The sequence below is a fragment of the Alligator mississippiensis genome, chromosome 12, assembly GCF_030867095.1.
Source record: "Alligator mississippiensis isolate rAllMis1 chromosome 12, rAllMis1, whole genome shotgun sequence".
Taxonomy (NCBI): domain Eukaryota; kingdom Metazoa; phylum Chordata; order Crocodylia; family Alligatoridae; genus Alligator; species Alligator mississippiensis.
Window position 1 is genome coordinate 65943114 of NC_081835.1, and position 15745 is coordinate 65958858.

General features: G+C 43.2%; 1 protein-coding gene across 5 annotated transcripts in view; it reads left to right on the forward strand.

Annotated features, from left to right (window-relative positions):
* Positions 1-15745, forward strand: part of NEK6 (NIMA related kinase 6) — an 87603-nt gene that overhangs the window by 49671 nt on the left and 22187 nt on the right. For all 5 annotated transcript variants that reach the window (XM_059715748.1, XM_059715749.1, XM_059715750.1 and 2 more), the window contains 3 exons: positions 1795-1905; positions 7747-7855; positions 9924-10031. In XM_059715748.1, the coding sequence (XP_059571731.1) occupies positions 1795-1905; positions 7747-7855; positions 9924-10031 (328 nt within the window). The remainder of the gene's footprint in view (positions 1-1794; positions 1906-7746; positions 7856-9923; positions 10032-15745) is intronic.

Below are 15745 nucleotides of genomic sequence, written 5' to 3' on the forward strand. Positions count from 1 at the left end.
GAACAGGATTCGTGTCTCCAAACGTATAAGCTTTCCTTGTGGAGAATATTGAGGTTAGCCTGAGACCGGTACAGTGGCTTCCTCGTACCTTAGCCTCCAAAGTCACACTAGGGTCATGCAGCTTCTGTTGCATTTCAGAAGCAAGGGCTACTTCCTAACTTGAGGATTTCTTCATATTGTGAACTTCAGACGGTAACTGGGAGAGGCCTCCTGTCCTCCCAGACCTGTGCAGCAGGCTTCTGCAGCTCTCTTCAGAATATCAGGACTCCTTGCAGGTGTCGGCTTTCAGAAAGCCATAGAGAAGCTTTTCTGTAGTTGGAAGTTGTTTTTAGAGGTACTAAATTGTTTTTTTCACAGTGGAGGCACTAGATTTAATGCACATTAACTAAAGCACATTAATGCACTTATACATGCACCCTTTAGTTCCAGGTGTGCAGGGACTTCAAACAGTCAGCTTTCCTGCCGCTTATCACACCTTTGGGGGCTGGACTCGATCTTCCGAGGCCCCTTCCAGCCCTAATGTCTGTGAAACCTGTGCATCCCAGATCTAGATTTTTGTAAAATGCAAAGGACAGAGACCATTCCTGAAAGAACCGCCTGCCTTCTCTTCTGTACTTTTGTTTCTTAAAAATCAGCAGTGGTGAAAACATTAAATATGGCAGCATAACTTACCTAAAAACAGCTCTCTCTTGTCACCTGTCCAACACAAAACGTGGTGGTAATGACCATCACTCCCGTCAGCGGCCTCGCATGCAGAATACAAGTACGAGCACCCGTGTTGGCTGCTTCGGAGCCTTCGTTGCAACGTGCATAGCAAACCTTTAACTAATTGTGGTGAAATAAGGAGTCGTTAGGCCGATTCAAGACCTAGTACAGATAGAGGTCTCTTCAGGGATCCAAACTGATCTTTGCCTTTCAGAGGGTTTAAAAAAAAATAAAAAATATTAAAAATGGCAGATTTAAGCAATCATGTTTAAAATATATATATTTACAAAACAAGTGTTGGAGTAATTAAGTAGATAAAGGTTTAGAGTAAATAATGAAGTTTGAATCAAGGAATACAACAATAAAATGGCAATTTTTTTTTAGAAATTCAAAAGTAAAACTAGGAATAAATATATATTAAATGGGTGAAGGTTGCTGAAGAGATTCCAGTTTTAAAATATTTGAAAAGACTGGTCTGACTGCCTGTTAAGTGGTACTGTAAAAAGTTGAAAATAAAGCAAGGCTGAAAACATTGAAAACAGAAAAGAAGCAAGGTTAAATAGCAAGATATTAGATTAAGGCAATTTAATTTATAAATAAATAGGAGAGAAGTGAGGGTCAAGATAAGCAGTGATCTTTTAATAGAGGCTTTCAGAACTACTGTAATTAGGGTATTGGAGCTTGATATTAAACTTAAGGAAAAAACATACTAATTGTAGATCTCACCAAGCTTCTCACAGACTCATGATATTAAACCCAGAGTATCTGAGTCTGGCACCTGAAATGCAGTTTGACCTTAGCTGTGGCACTAAATGCCCTTTGCAAAAGACTGTTGTCTTCTATTTTGTTTGTTTGCCAGGTTCACTCATGAGATAATGTGAATTATTTTTTCCCAAGTATCCTTGTGTCTGTACTGATGCACAGAGAATAATATGGTAGACTTGTCTTTTGTTACGGATGCTTTTGCCGGACAGTTATGGGAATGAAAAGTGATGGGTAATATATCTTTTCTTTGAGTCGTTACTGAAACACCTTTATAGCGTACATTCACTTTGTGTTCTCTCTCTCTCTCTCTCTTTCTGTCGGCAGCAATTGAACCACCCCAATATAATTAAGTATTTGGATTCTTTTATTGAAGACAATGAATTGAACATTGTTTTGGAACTGGCAGATGCAGGTGATCTCTCTCAGATGATTAAGGTAAGGACGTGTCAATTCTTGAGGCTGAATAGGTGTATCATATTATGGTGAAGGTTCAGGGGATGGATGCAGGCAGATCTCTGCTGCAGGCTGGGAGCCTGATTCCCTCTTGTTTACTGACTTGAACATGGGGAGCTATTTCATTAGAGTCGGTGAAGTCCTGTGGTATAAAAATATTGGTGGTAGGGAATCTCTCCCCTCTTCCCCAAGTTAAAATGTGTGCATTTATATGATTATATGATACAGTTCCCTGATTGCATAAGTATGTAGGGTGGTTGTTTAACTTGTTTTCAGTCGTCTCCCCACTGGGTATCCATGCCAGTGCTTAATTCAGCATGTGGTGAAGAAAAGCAGCAGAAGAAGTATTTCTGAGATCACCCCCAAAATAAAACCAGTGTTCATTTGAGACCCCCAGTTCAGTGTCTTTGCCCTTCGTGTACTGTTGCCTCCTGGATGTGCGTGCATCTACCTTGCACAAGGTCACTCCAGCCAAGATTTCAAGAGGCACAAAACAAGAACTCTTCCTAATTGAAAGGAAAACAGAAAACAAGCCAAAGAATAAGTCCCCTCATCCCTTGTTAGTAACAAAGTGACATGATCCAGGGAAGGATAGAAAAACTATCAAAAAGCGTTGTGACTGAATAGTGTGGGGAAGGATCTTCACTAGGGTTTCAAAGGTAGGTAATCAAAATTGATTCGTTTTAATGCTTGTTTAAAAATGCGAGGAAGCTCGAAAAATCTAACGGACACTTTTTTAATGTGCCTTTTTAATGTGATCATCTCTTTATGGATCAAAAATGAAACTACTGCAGACAGGAGAAGGTGATATGGCAGACATCTGGTTTTATTTCAGAACCTAAGCCTAAGGATTGAGACACTTGCAGCTTTTATCCTCGTTGAAGCAACTTCAGGAGTTGGGAAGCAACCACAAGTTCCTTCCCCTTCATTTTATGAAACTTTTGAGCATGGAGGCAGTGCTGTTCCTGGCTTTACCCCTGTCTGTAGAATTTGGTCCTGGAACAATTAGCACAAGCCTCAGCTGCCTGCAGAACAAAACACAAAGCTCCCTTATCTGACACAGCTTTCCTTCTCTGGCTCCTGCTGTAGAAGCACAGGAAAAGATGGAAGGGGGAATAGGACTAAATGTGTTTGGTTTAAAAAAACAAACAGGTGGTGGGGGAGGAGATTCCTTTTTGTATCAAGCATTCTTCTAAAGGTTTCCTACCAGGAAACTTGGTCCGGGACCCCCAGGACCTCATCCAGCTTTCACTGGATTAGAAAGCAGGGAATTCATGCTTTGTACCATTTGTACTTAGGCTTTTAGTTGGAGTATGGAAGCTAGCTCCAGACCTAGGGGTGACAGTGCGCTCTCTTACTGCAGCCGTCCCCGGCAGTTGTGGACTGAACTGGGTTTTAAGTCTCTCTCTTACTGCCACTTCATTAAATCAAAGTGCTCGATTTTCTGGAGTAATAGGTAACCTATTAGCATGTGTGAAGTTTGTCCTGCTCTTAGTATCGCTCCTCATGTGCTTTCTGAGTGGACGGCTTGGAGCTGCTTTATAATCTTTGGGTTCTTCTGATCGGCAGAATCTCCAGGCCTGCCTTGTCCTGCATCCCTCACTTCTCCTCTTCCCGCTCCTGCGGTGCAGTCCTCTGGTGCCCTGTGGGACCAGTGCACATATACATTTTGAACTTGCAGGAATTTCATTAGACAATTTTTCCTCCAGCAATAGCAGTTTTGCTCTTTTCTGCCCTGCTGTTAAAGTTGATTCCAGTTCCATGTATTTGCACAATTCGTGCGTTTTTCCCCTTAAATTGGCTGCTTTCTTCTCCATCGTTTTTCTCTACTTTTTTTTTTTTCTTCTTTTGTTCTTCCAGCGTTTTGCATTTTCTTTCTCTGGCCTTCGTGAGCTGTCCCTTGTTTCCCTGTGTTTGTATAGTTGCTTTCCCTTCCGTCTTCTGTGCAGGGAGGTGAACTTGCCCACTCCCCTGGGAACATCGGACTCTTACAAGACCCTGGGGAATCCGAATGCTTCACACTGTAGGTCTCTCCTCGACTGTTGAATTGCAAGAAACATTCATGTACCCTTTGGCTGGCCTTGCAAAACGTCTTAAAAATGTTCTGTCCCCAATCACAAAACCTGCCTGCTTGTCCTTTGCCTTGAGGATTAACCAAGAAAAAGAACAATCTGTCAAAAAATGTTGCTCAGTCCAGGAAGTGAGCTTGTGTAATTTTGCAAGGCTGGTTTACCCATCTGTGATTGATGGGCACATTTAATTATTGTCGGGTAACTACCCCTGTAGCCTGTCTGCTATACCGAAGACATTTCAGAAAGTGTATTGACTTTCCTTCACAACAGGGAGTTGGGATTGAGAAAATTTTCAAGTGCTTGCTCTTCTCTTATGTTGCTCTTAGGAATACATGTACTGTTGGAAACCAGCTTTAGTTAAGCTGTTATCACCTGCTCTTATATTTTCTTTGACATGTTAATCTTTAGACAGACATCCCCTGTGAGAACAGATGTGGTATATCATGTTTGTTAGCACTCTCAACCTTCTCTCCATGTTTTACCTGGTTTTGCCATCATTATTCTGTAATTATCATAAATGAACATTTTGGAAAGTTCACCTCCTCCTTGTTGTTGCAGTTAAAATATCTTATTAACAGATTTGTTTTCTTTGCCAGCACAGCTAAGAGGCACCAGGCCAAAGGCTGTCAAACAAGTTACCCATTTAGCCCATGGTTGGTGGCTAAATTTACAGTACCAGTGAAAATCTCCTCTCTTTCTGAGAAGGAATTCCCTGAAGGGGCTGGGAGCTGGAAATAGAAATTTGGGCTAGCCCTCAAACCCTTCTCTGCCAGACACTGCAGCCACTGCCCTTAGCCACAATCCGCTAGCGCTGTGAAGAGTCACGTAACCATATCTGCCTCCCAGCTGACTTAACGGGTGAGAGTGACTCAAAAAGGTATATGTGGATGCTAACACCATTATGTCTCAAATGTGTCGTACATTCACGCTGCAGGCAGCTTCGTACAATGGCCTGCGTTAAAGAGACATTTGAGAGATTCGTTCTTGAATGTGGTAGGGAGAGGAAAGAGGAGACTAGACCCTTGTGGGAGATGGCAGGGAAGGTCATCAATATATCTCCCTTGCATATGCCCTTAACATTGCCTTTCTTCCTGCATACTGCATTGCACCTTTTCCCGGCAGACCCCAGAACACAGCCAGGTTTGTCAGAGGCTTTCCAGTACTTGTGTCTAAAGCCTAGGAGATAAAAAATGACCATCCTGAAAGGCAGGGCTGGCAGCGACCATCCTGCTGTGCAAATCTTGAACTGGAATCTGCTTTGCTTAAAAAAATGCTGTTTGTCCTCGTAGCCTCAGCTTTCTACACCGCTGTCTGGTCACAATAAAAACCAGGTTATTTTGCCATCTTGAGGTCCTGGCTTAAAATGTTTCCCAAGAATAATAAATATGACTACTTGTCTTTCAGTATTAATTACTTTACTTTTTAATGTCTCCACTTCCTGCTTATCCCTTTTACTCTAATGTTGGTGATATTAGTTTGAGAACTTGGACAAGACCATGAGGCAGCCGCTCCTGAATCCTCTGTGGCCTTGTTTTTTTTTTTCCCCCCCAAATCATTATGAACCGAAACAGAAAGGCACGCTTTTCTTTCTCAAAATACTAAAAACAGTGTATTTTTATTTGTGACAAAAATACTGATTGAATTATAGTCATGAAAAAATTTTAAAAATACAAACAAGAATAGAAAAAGCAAGCGAGACTCCATATGAATTATAGCATTGGTTGCTTTAGGGATCCTGCAATTTTCAGCCTGTACTGTGGCAGGATAGGTGAGGTTTTGTATCCGTCTCCTTTGTCTCAATTCGTTGGCGTGAAATGCCAGTCAGGAGCAAAAAGCTAGAACCAGTTCAGCTTAATAATCCTATTAAGAAATTCTTGCTTGAAGAATACAGTTTCTCAGCCAGCGCCTGACGCTGAAACAAGAGGGACTGGGTTTTGTAGCACTTAAATAAAATCCAGATATTAGTGGATCAGGTTGTTTGGTTTGCCTCCCCTGTTAAGACGTATGTTCGAATCTTCAGCTTCAGGGAGGCGGCAGGAACAGCAATAACAACACTCTGAAGGTGCGAGAGTGATAAAAACAGGGACTGTCTTTGTCATGCCCCTGTCGCCTGCATTATTTATGAGGTATTATAAAGCTGATGTAACAGAGTGTTGCTGTATAACCCACTGGAGAATTTTGGCTTTCTGGTAAATGTCAGGCGAATCTTATTGGACATGACATTTAGAAAATTACCACTTGTGGTCTAGCATATCCTCTCTTAAATACTTTAATGAGAATTAAGCTAATATTATCGTGTAAATAACACTTTATCCATCACCCTCTGCAGTTCTGCTGCACTCCACACTCGGCTTTGGGTTTGAATCTGTTGCAAGCTGTCAGATTTGCCTCTTGGTGAATTGCACAGTCACCCCCTTTCACAGCTGATCTGGAAGATAAATTTTTGCCATTAGTTGAGTCAAACGAGACCCAGTAACAGTATTTCACATAAAATGTAAAATGTCACAACAGGCATCAGATGTGTGTATCAAGAGGGACAAGTACCAGATGTAGGAAACAGTCCTCTTTCAACCAATTTTCTCCCTTATGCCTCTTCTCTCTCTCTTTCTCCCTCTCCCCCACCCCACCAGTAAGAGCCTTAGAACGGAATAGTGCAAAACAAATGCAGTTTTCGATTGCCGTGCCGTGAGGATGTGCAGCACTTTCTGAATAAATCAAACCGCAGGCCCCTGGCCAGGGAAGAGTGCCACTTACGTTATAGCAAAAGTGGCAAGGGATGACCATAAGCATTAAACAAGTGGAGGTCTACTATGTGCATGCTTGTGTTTTACTGCACCTGCAAAGAACTGGCTCAGTACATGGTGCGAGGACTAGGAAAGAAGGCCCATCCATCAAAAGAAAGGAGTTGGAGGCAGAGAAAGGAAGAAAAAAAAGTGGTTTCACGTGTTCAACAATATCTGGCCTTGATTTAGTTGTTTAAGTGGGTTATACATCTAGTCCCCCAGAATACAGTCACACACATAGTATAGTGTGTTCCACACAAGTAGACACAAGCTTTTTATAGCCAAGATATTGGGGGTGATCGTGATCTGGTTGTGGTCTGATAGTGCCCGGGGCACCAAGGGGTGGGAGTCCACTGTTCTTGGCAGTTTATAAGTGTGTAATATGGGAGTTTGTCTGACAGTGCTTTTAATACACATTTCTTCTTCTGGACAACCTCTGAATTCTGTTTGCTTTAGAAACAGCTTTCCTAAGGGTTATGCCCATATCTGATGTATCTGGTCACAGCAGAATCATAGATAATAATTCCATGATCACTTTTTAAAAAGGGATACGTTATTTTTTTCTTAATGGACTGTACAGGAATAATGAACATCTACATGGGATTTTTTTTTAATGAAAAAAAAACCCAATCGTTGTTACTTAAGGCAAAATACTTCAGACATTTGTTGTTTTGAGGCATTAAATATGTTTTGCAAGGTAATTAAGGAGATTAATGCTAATTATAATTGGTGTCCATTCAAAAATGTCAAACCTATTTAAGCATATTTTTCATAATGGTTGTTAATTAGTGAATTGCATTGAAGTTTACATACATGGGGAAGGAGTTAAATGCTAATCAGGAGACAAGTCATGCTGCTGTGGATCTAGAGGACGTGAGCAATCGGCAGTTGACTAACACGAGTCCCGGAGCGCGACAGAGATGCTGCTTCTTCACTGATATATTTTTTTTATTTATTTCCTCCCACAGTATTTTAAAAAGCAGAAACGGTTAATCCCGGAAAGGACGGTGTGGAAATATTTTGTGCAGTTGTGCAGTGCCGTTGAACACATGCACTCCCGCAGGGTGATGCACAGAGGTAACATTAATTCAGTCTCTTTTCACTGAATAATAATATAATGTTCCAATTAGTAAGCGCCTACATTCAAAAACAATTATGCTGATGTTCAGCCAATGCATGTTTAGAGAGAGACTGGTGTTTGCAAGATGGATTTCTCCCTGTGTCTTATGCTTCATTGTTAAAGGATTCAGTCCGAAGTGAGCACGGCATTATGAAGATGAGCTGTTTTGTATTCCAGACACTGATATTAAACAGAAGTGCCAAACTTGCCATTAGAAAAGTATCAGAAGTAAAATGCTGAGACCAGTGGATGCAGTGAACTCTAAGAAATAATCTTCATTATATTAAGTGTGACCGTGGAGAGTTTAGGGGAGTTTTGTCTTGCAGGCTTTTCTGAAATACCGATATAAAAATGTTCCAGGCTCTCCCCTTCTCTCCTCTTTTTAACCCCATTCTAAAATTGTCATTAATTACTCCTATAGCACTTGTCTTAAACCTTCTCCTCACTTCAGGCTCTATCCAAAAATTAGCATTGCTGCTTTCAGTAGAAATGAAATGTTTCCTGAAGGACTTGCCCCAGGAAGTGCGGTGCCCCGCAAAGGCACTAATACCAGTCTCTGCTGCTCATTAATTCTTTCCCTTTATGAGTGGCAAATGCCTGACTAGATTCACCAGCAAAGACAGAGGCAGCGTTTGCTCCTACATAGGAGTCTCCTCCCACAGCTTTCCACTTATGCCTAATTTAAGTCTACAATTGGCAGCTCAGACCTGGAGTGTAGCGTCTTCAGTCAGCTATAGTTCAGGGAGGAAGAGGGCTCATGAGGATGATCTAGCATGCACGGCATAATTTGGAGCTTGGCGAAGGCTAGCTGGGCTCCAGTTGCTCGTCTAGTCCAATAAAGGACAAAACCTTTTGTGTGGAGCTCTTGGTGGTGGAACGAGTGACTGGTCAAGCTGGTGCATTTGGCACAAGGAATGCCTGGCCTTGTGAGGTCAGTTGTGTGCGCTGCTGGCCGGGGTACCTACCACATGCCTAAGTTTTAGTTGCCTTACATCACAGCCCATGAGAGAGGGTCCCACCTACTCCTCTTGCTTGTGGATCAGGGTGCACTTCGACATCTAAGAACGGGGCTGTTAGGAGCCCCCATCACTTTAGAATGGGAGACCCCACACTTGAACACTGGGCTCTTCTCCTTTCTTTTAGACTTACTAAATTTAGCCTTCGCTAGCAGGCATTTGGTTATAACCACAGGTTCTGTTAACAAGCAGCTTCAGCCCATGGCAGTGCATTTTCAGTGCGGGTGGCACAAAAGATTTGTGTTAAACATGTATAGTGATTCTTTGAGGGACTGCTGCTCAGGCAACAGGTTGATAAGGAAAGGGAAGGAATGGGAGAATGAACTGCGTAGGAGCCCAGCCTTGTGAAATACTCTTCCCAGAATGGCCCTAGACATACCGAAAATAATCTGGCTGTTCTTTTATGAAGGACACCCCCAGCGTGCTGGCCCTCAAGGCTATTTAAGAGAGAGCTCAGCACTGACAGTAGAGTCCACATCTGCTGATGGCCTGTCTAGCTTGACCACGAGACCATGCCTCCAACTCAGCAGATCCCGGTAGCATTTTCCTTTGCAAATATGCATGTTAAATGTCCTCCAGAATATTGAACTTCTCTATAAAGTGCTTTCCCATTCACAAAAAAATGAATTGGTTAGGGAAAGGAAGATTCAGCTTTGATCTGAAGGGAAAGTCAAGCATAATAGTTCTCCCTGTGAACGTGGCATTTCCAAAGGGAAGGTGGACTTAAATATTTCTTTGATTTCCATGAGTGAAAGAGGTTACCTCTTCTTGTTATGCTGTTTCCCTACAACTTTTCCCTCGTTGGTATTTCTAATGCACTGAGAAGTATACTCGGGTTTTTTATGTAACTTGAAGTCTTGGAAGAATCAGCCCATCAAAGCTGCGAGGAAACATGGTTCTGATTGAGTGTCTCTCTTGTGCAGAGGAGGCTCCAGGCTATGTTTCTATTGCAGTATTAGAACCAGATAACCTTTTGTGGCTTTGACCTTCTTCTTTTCCCTTCTTGCAGACATAAAACCAGCCAATGTGTTTATAACAGCCACAGGTGTGGTGAAGCTGGGAGATCTTGGATTAGGCCGCTTTTTTAGTTCTAAAACCACTGCAGCACATTCCTTAGGTAAGACAGCATTTACAGACCTTAACAGTCCTTGCACAATATATTATCATGACGTTCAAATAGCAGTATCTACCCTCTTCATACAACAAAAGGTTGGTTCAGCAGGCATTGCTGCTGTGTTGTCTGTGATGTGCGCTTTCGGTGCTGTTGATATATGCTGAGTTCCTTCATGCAACTTTTAAATAGGTCTCTTTTTGTTAGTTAAACTCCCCTTGACACTTATATTCTGAAAAATGTACTGGAAAATGTATATTCTGAAAAATGGTAAGCATAGTGTCTTTACAGTAAACTGCCTGGGCGGTTGTTTGCACCTTCCTCTACCTAGGTAACACAATGGGGTGTCTGCATTGTGTCTCGGGGATCTGGAAACAAATATAAGAACCAAAAAAATTATCCCCTCTCCTTCCCTAACCTGGTTCTCACGCTGATACCACCAGTTGCAGCACCAGCTTGTTTGCTGATGTTGACCAGGTAGCTGCCTGTGAGCTGAGCTTGTAGCTCCTGTGTGAGAATAGGAAACCCTTGCCCTTTACTTCTTTCAAGCAGGAACTTTTTCCAGTGGCCACATGAGTGCTTGAAGTCCCATACAACTCCAAGGCCTGAGCTGAGTTTCAAGTGAAGATTTGTGTTTTCTACATACGTAAGAAAGTTGGCAACATTTTGGTGTCAAGGTGATATAACGTTTTCATAACAGGCTGGGGAAAATAGCCCCAAGCGACTGAAGTATTGCATACCGCTATTCTCCATCTGCCGATAGCAGCCTCCCACCCTTGGGTGGTGACGGCTGTCTTTCATAACGCTCGCATGTCTGCAAAAGTACCGCTGACCTTCCTGTCTTCAGAAGGAAGGATGCCACCATAAACCTGGTCACCAGCAAACCTGCAGTCTCTGAAGTGTACAGCACAGAAGTTCAAGGGGAAAAGTACCTATCAGCTGGACAGGTTTTAACAGCACTGAGACAGGGTAATGCTCGGGCAGAGATGGAGAAGAACCAAATGGAAAGCTGCAGGGTATGTCACCTGGCAAATCTTTTACGTCCGTCCCGAGGAATAAATAGGCACTCTGGCTCCCGGGCTGTCAGCTGGGCACTTCTCATCGGCCTCCAGTTCACGTCATGGGCAAGGGCTGAGCCTTAAGAAGCCTCTGCAGGATCCTCCTTTCATATGGTTGTGTTGCAGGAGGGATACACCCATACCTTCCACACTAAAACTCCTGGTTTTGGGACACAACACTGTTAGTGTCTGCATATCTGCTGTTGTTTCCACTGGTGATCTGAAAGAGGCCAGCTACTTGCCATATGTGAAGTCGCATGCTTTTTGCCCCACAGAACCTACAGTGCTGAATAATCAGATATCCGGAAAGGATGTGGAATCAATATGGAGCTAATTCTCTGGCAGATTGTTTTGTTGGCTTTCCAGAGATGTATATTTGCAGTCTCTGTGGCAACATTGCTCCTTATCCCAGTTAGGTAACTTAGGGAGCAGCACTGGCTTCCATGAGGAGGGAGGATTAATTGTCTTTTCCTTCCACTGGCAGTGATTCGCTGTGTTCGTAGTCATAAGGGGGAGGATAGAGGGGACCTTTTACTGCATTATCGAGGCTCAGGGGATCTGGCTTGCCTGATAAATAGGTAGTGCTCTATGGACAAGATACTGGTATTGATTCAGCTAAAGGTTTGGCTAAATTGGACATTGATAGGACTGCAGGGTTCATGTTCTTTGGCAGTAGTCAGGATTGTAGCTAATAGTGGCTAGTATTATATAAGGGGGTTCCTATTAGCCCCAACAAAGGGAATGACTTCATCTGTGTTCAGAAACCTCTGGAGAGCAGCGTGGGAGGGTTCAGACTCCCAAAGACCCTGCAGGGGAGACTTCAATTAAGTCGGTCCTTGCTACAGAGGAACAGCAGTTTGGGGTCCCACCTTCTCACTGGCAAGGAGCAGACAAGAGGGTCAGCATGCTTAGAGCTCAGCAGCCAGGTCAGTGAAAAGCTGGAGCTACCAATGGAGCTGCGCTCATTCGCACCTCTCTTCCTCTTGAAAACTTGGGCTGGAGCATTGCACAAGCCCCTGCTGCCTAGCAGTGCTTCCTGCTTCTGAGAGTTGCATTACTTCACTGGAGAGCACTCCAAACCTCTCCTTTCCACTTCACCCTTGCAGCACACCGATTCTTGAGGATCCTCCCTCGGCAGGGTTCTTTCAGACATCTTTCTAATGACCTGATTTAACATGCAATTAAGCGTTCGCTGCAACAGCATGAAAACCAAGCCCAAAACAATCAGGGGTGACAGAGACAAAGGCTAAGACTAAATCCATCTCTCACACCCCTTGTTAACAGACCCGGTATTAGGATAAAGCTTACATGCTGTGGTTCATGGATAGATGCCTGACCCGTGTACGCCTACCTTACTCGACAGCACACACCTATTTATTACTGTCGGAGATCCACGGGCGGTACTCATCCTAAGGGGAAAATCGCCTGCCTCAAGCAGCTTGCTGCGCAAGTTGGGCAACACGCACCCAGCATGCAGTACATTCAAAGGCTAGAAAGCAAAGTCCCACAGTAATGCAGATGCCTTTTGTTTAGTAATGTTGCACACTTCACCTAGTAGTGCTAATCCACCATGGAAAAGATAAGTGGGAGAGTTGTTTAGTATGGTCATGGCATTTTACTGCATTTAAGGCTGCCAAAGGAGTGCAGGGCTGCACAGTACGGCTGTCACGTTGTTCTATGAAGGGTTTTTTGGCAACTTTATTTGTGACCCTGTTGGAGAGTGCTGAGGCATGGGCAGAGGTTATGGCCATTTCAGTGCTAGGTGGCTAAAGAATAGGCTGTTTCTGTTGTCTTTGCACTGAGAGGCCATTGGAAATTCAGAAGTGTTGTATCATATCAGAAAAATAGCCTGTGCTCTAAAATACAAATCGTTGCATGGATGCCATGTTACAGTTAATACATAGCAGTCACACCAACACCTTATCACATATGATGCTGGTTTGTAAGGGTGATATCTTCATGGTATCCAGTGTGGAAAAGTAATTATCCATGTTATTACAAAGATATTAGAAATTAAAGTATTACATGTGCAGATGTGAAGTTTTGCAAAATAAACTGTAACTGAGTTATGTTATAAAAAGCGACCCTGTTAACAATTAGACAATAGCAGATAGCGGGGATCTTCAAAATCCATAAGACGTGTGCATTTGCTGTCGTTGTGCAGCACACAGTCTTCAGCCCTCTTAGTTGCACGTTTTTAATTATTCCCCTCTCCCCAGTTCAGGGGTAGTGTGTTTCAGACTTTGTTTTGTATGTTAGGGAGGTGTATTATTCTCTGCGATGACTTAAATAAGTGGTGTGTGCCTGTCTTCATATTAAGGGACTGTGTATAAAATCAGATTTCTTCATGTAAACTTTGTGGCCGTGAATTATTCATAAAGACCTCGACGGCTATATGGTTTGCATCATACAGGATATAAGATTTATTAATTCGTGAGACCATGAAGTGTTTGTTATTCCAGAGCAGAGCGTGGTTTTTTAACCCTGTCAGCTCTTCCTATGTAGGAATTTGTGATCACCAAAGAGAGGTGGCCTCATTTCCTTTTCACTGATGGGACTGGATTAACATGGTGCAAATGTAGTCTTGTCTTCCTCTCGTTAATTAAGGGCAAGTAGCTCCCAGTTCCTTTACCTTTCGTTCCCACGGTCAGATTCTGCCCAGACGCGGTGCTTTTGCCCTCTCTTTATCTCTCTTGGCGCAGGTCTCTCTCATTCAGCAACAATCAAGCTTAAGTCGCTGCTACTTCATGTTCTGAACGGACATATATTTGTTAATATTGTCACATGTGGCAGCCGGGCTTTTAAGCATACAACAGCCAGAGAAAGCACATGCTCTTTGTTGTAAAAATATATAGAAAGAAAGTGAGGCTCTTCCAGAAATGACCTTGGTAAAATATGAGGAGATGGCTATTTTACTGTCAGCTTTTCAGGCTAGGATGTTTGTACTATGCTAAAAAGTCCCCATCAAAGCAAGTTAAAATCACATCATCAGGAATGAGCAAAAATATGATTGTGTCCAATAACATGATTTTATCTGGTTTGACTGCTGCGCTTATTATATTAATAAGGATAAATTGGGGCTTGGAAGCCGGCCGTACATGTAAACCGAGCTTGTGACCTTTATCAGAGTTCGTTTCTCTTAATTGAGAGAGCGCATGTAGTAAGAGTCGTACCTCCTCTCTACACACCCTGCCCTTCCTCCAAATCAATGGGATCCTGAAAGCAAAATGAAAATTGCATTTAAAAAGCTAAAGCAGTCCAAGTTTCCGAGGGGGGAAAGTGCTGTTTAGAGGGATGCCTGGAGCCAAACACAAAGCACCCTTTTATATTTAGAAAATACGTTGATTATAGAACAATGTAAGCTAATAGCTGTTTTCTGTCGTTTGTCAGATTTACGGTTTTGTAGAAGAAGGAAACAGGCTGTGGTGGTCCGCAGAGGGTTTGTTAATTTTGGACCTGTACGTTTTAGCAAGTGTAAATTTTATATAAAAAATTTCCAATGCAGGCCTAGCCAGTGATACCGGATACTTTCTGCAGCCATGTTGCCCTAGCAACCACCCCGAACTATAATTTCTAAGGCTGCTGACCCATGAATTGAACACAGGGCTTATGCAAATATATTCATCTAATTTTTTTCTTTCTTTGTATTTGCTAACATCAGACTGGCATAAAAGGGCATTAGGCAGTACCACAACCCGTCTGACAGGTGTACTATCTGGCTGTGGCAGCGCGGCCGCTTCAGTGTCAGAAATGGAAGCCATAATTAGAGCAAGGAACAGAATGAACGTCAAACGAATTACCAGGCAGCAGATCATATTTGTCAGGAAGGATTGCATACATAACAATTAAGTGACAGTACACGCCGGGGTAATGAAAGAAAAATGAAAGATTTGCCCATACACAGCTCACAAGATACAAGCGAGTGTCTTGCTTGGAGCAACAGCAGGCTGCGCGACAAATTACGTGGCTGGGTTTTGAGGCTCTCGTTATACCACAACAGTCTGCATTCATAAAACAAGAGAAAGTGAGGCCCACTTAAATACATACCTGATAGACAGGCAGGCTGGCAAGAGGAATAAACTCAGATGTAGGCTGGTCCCCACTAGCCATTATTGTGGTAAAAGGAAAAAGAAAAAAAAAACCCCAACCCAGATCAGTAAGGAAGGAAAAAAATGGCTGGGTAAAGGGTAAACCCCACGACTAACGTGGTCCAGTTGCCTCTCCCTGCTTGGTGAGAGGAAGGACCTGTGCACACGTGTGGAGTAGCACACGTCCTGCTGCTGCCACTGTACACACCTGCTGAGACCTGGGAGATGCCCTAGTCCCAAGTGTGGTGTCTTCGTGGGGAGCACTCCTGTCCCCAGAGTGTTCCCGGGAAAGTTCCCATAGTCTGACGCAAGCAAAAGAGTGGGATTGCGCGTGTTTTACTTGCCGTCCTCGCTGGCCGCTGGCAGCCTCTCCCCAGTTGAGGAAATGGCTCCTGTCCTGGATGCCCCCAGGGTGTTAGTTGGATCTGTTTTGTGTATCACTAAAACTTTTGCGACTAGAAACAAGCACACTCGGGCTTCTGATGAATGTCCTTTTTCTGAACTGAATTGTTTCTGGAAATCCTTGGAGAAGACATCGCTTTACCCACTTTTATGGAAAGCAGAACCCCCCCCA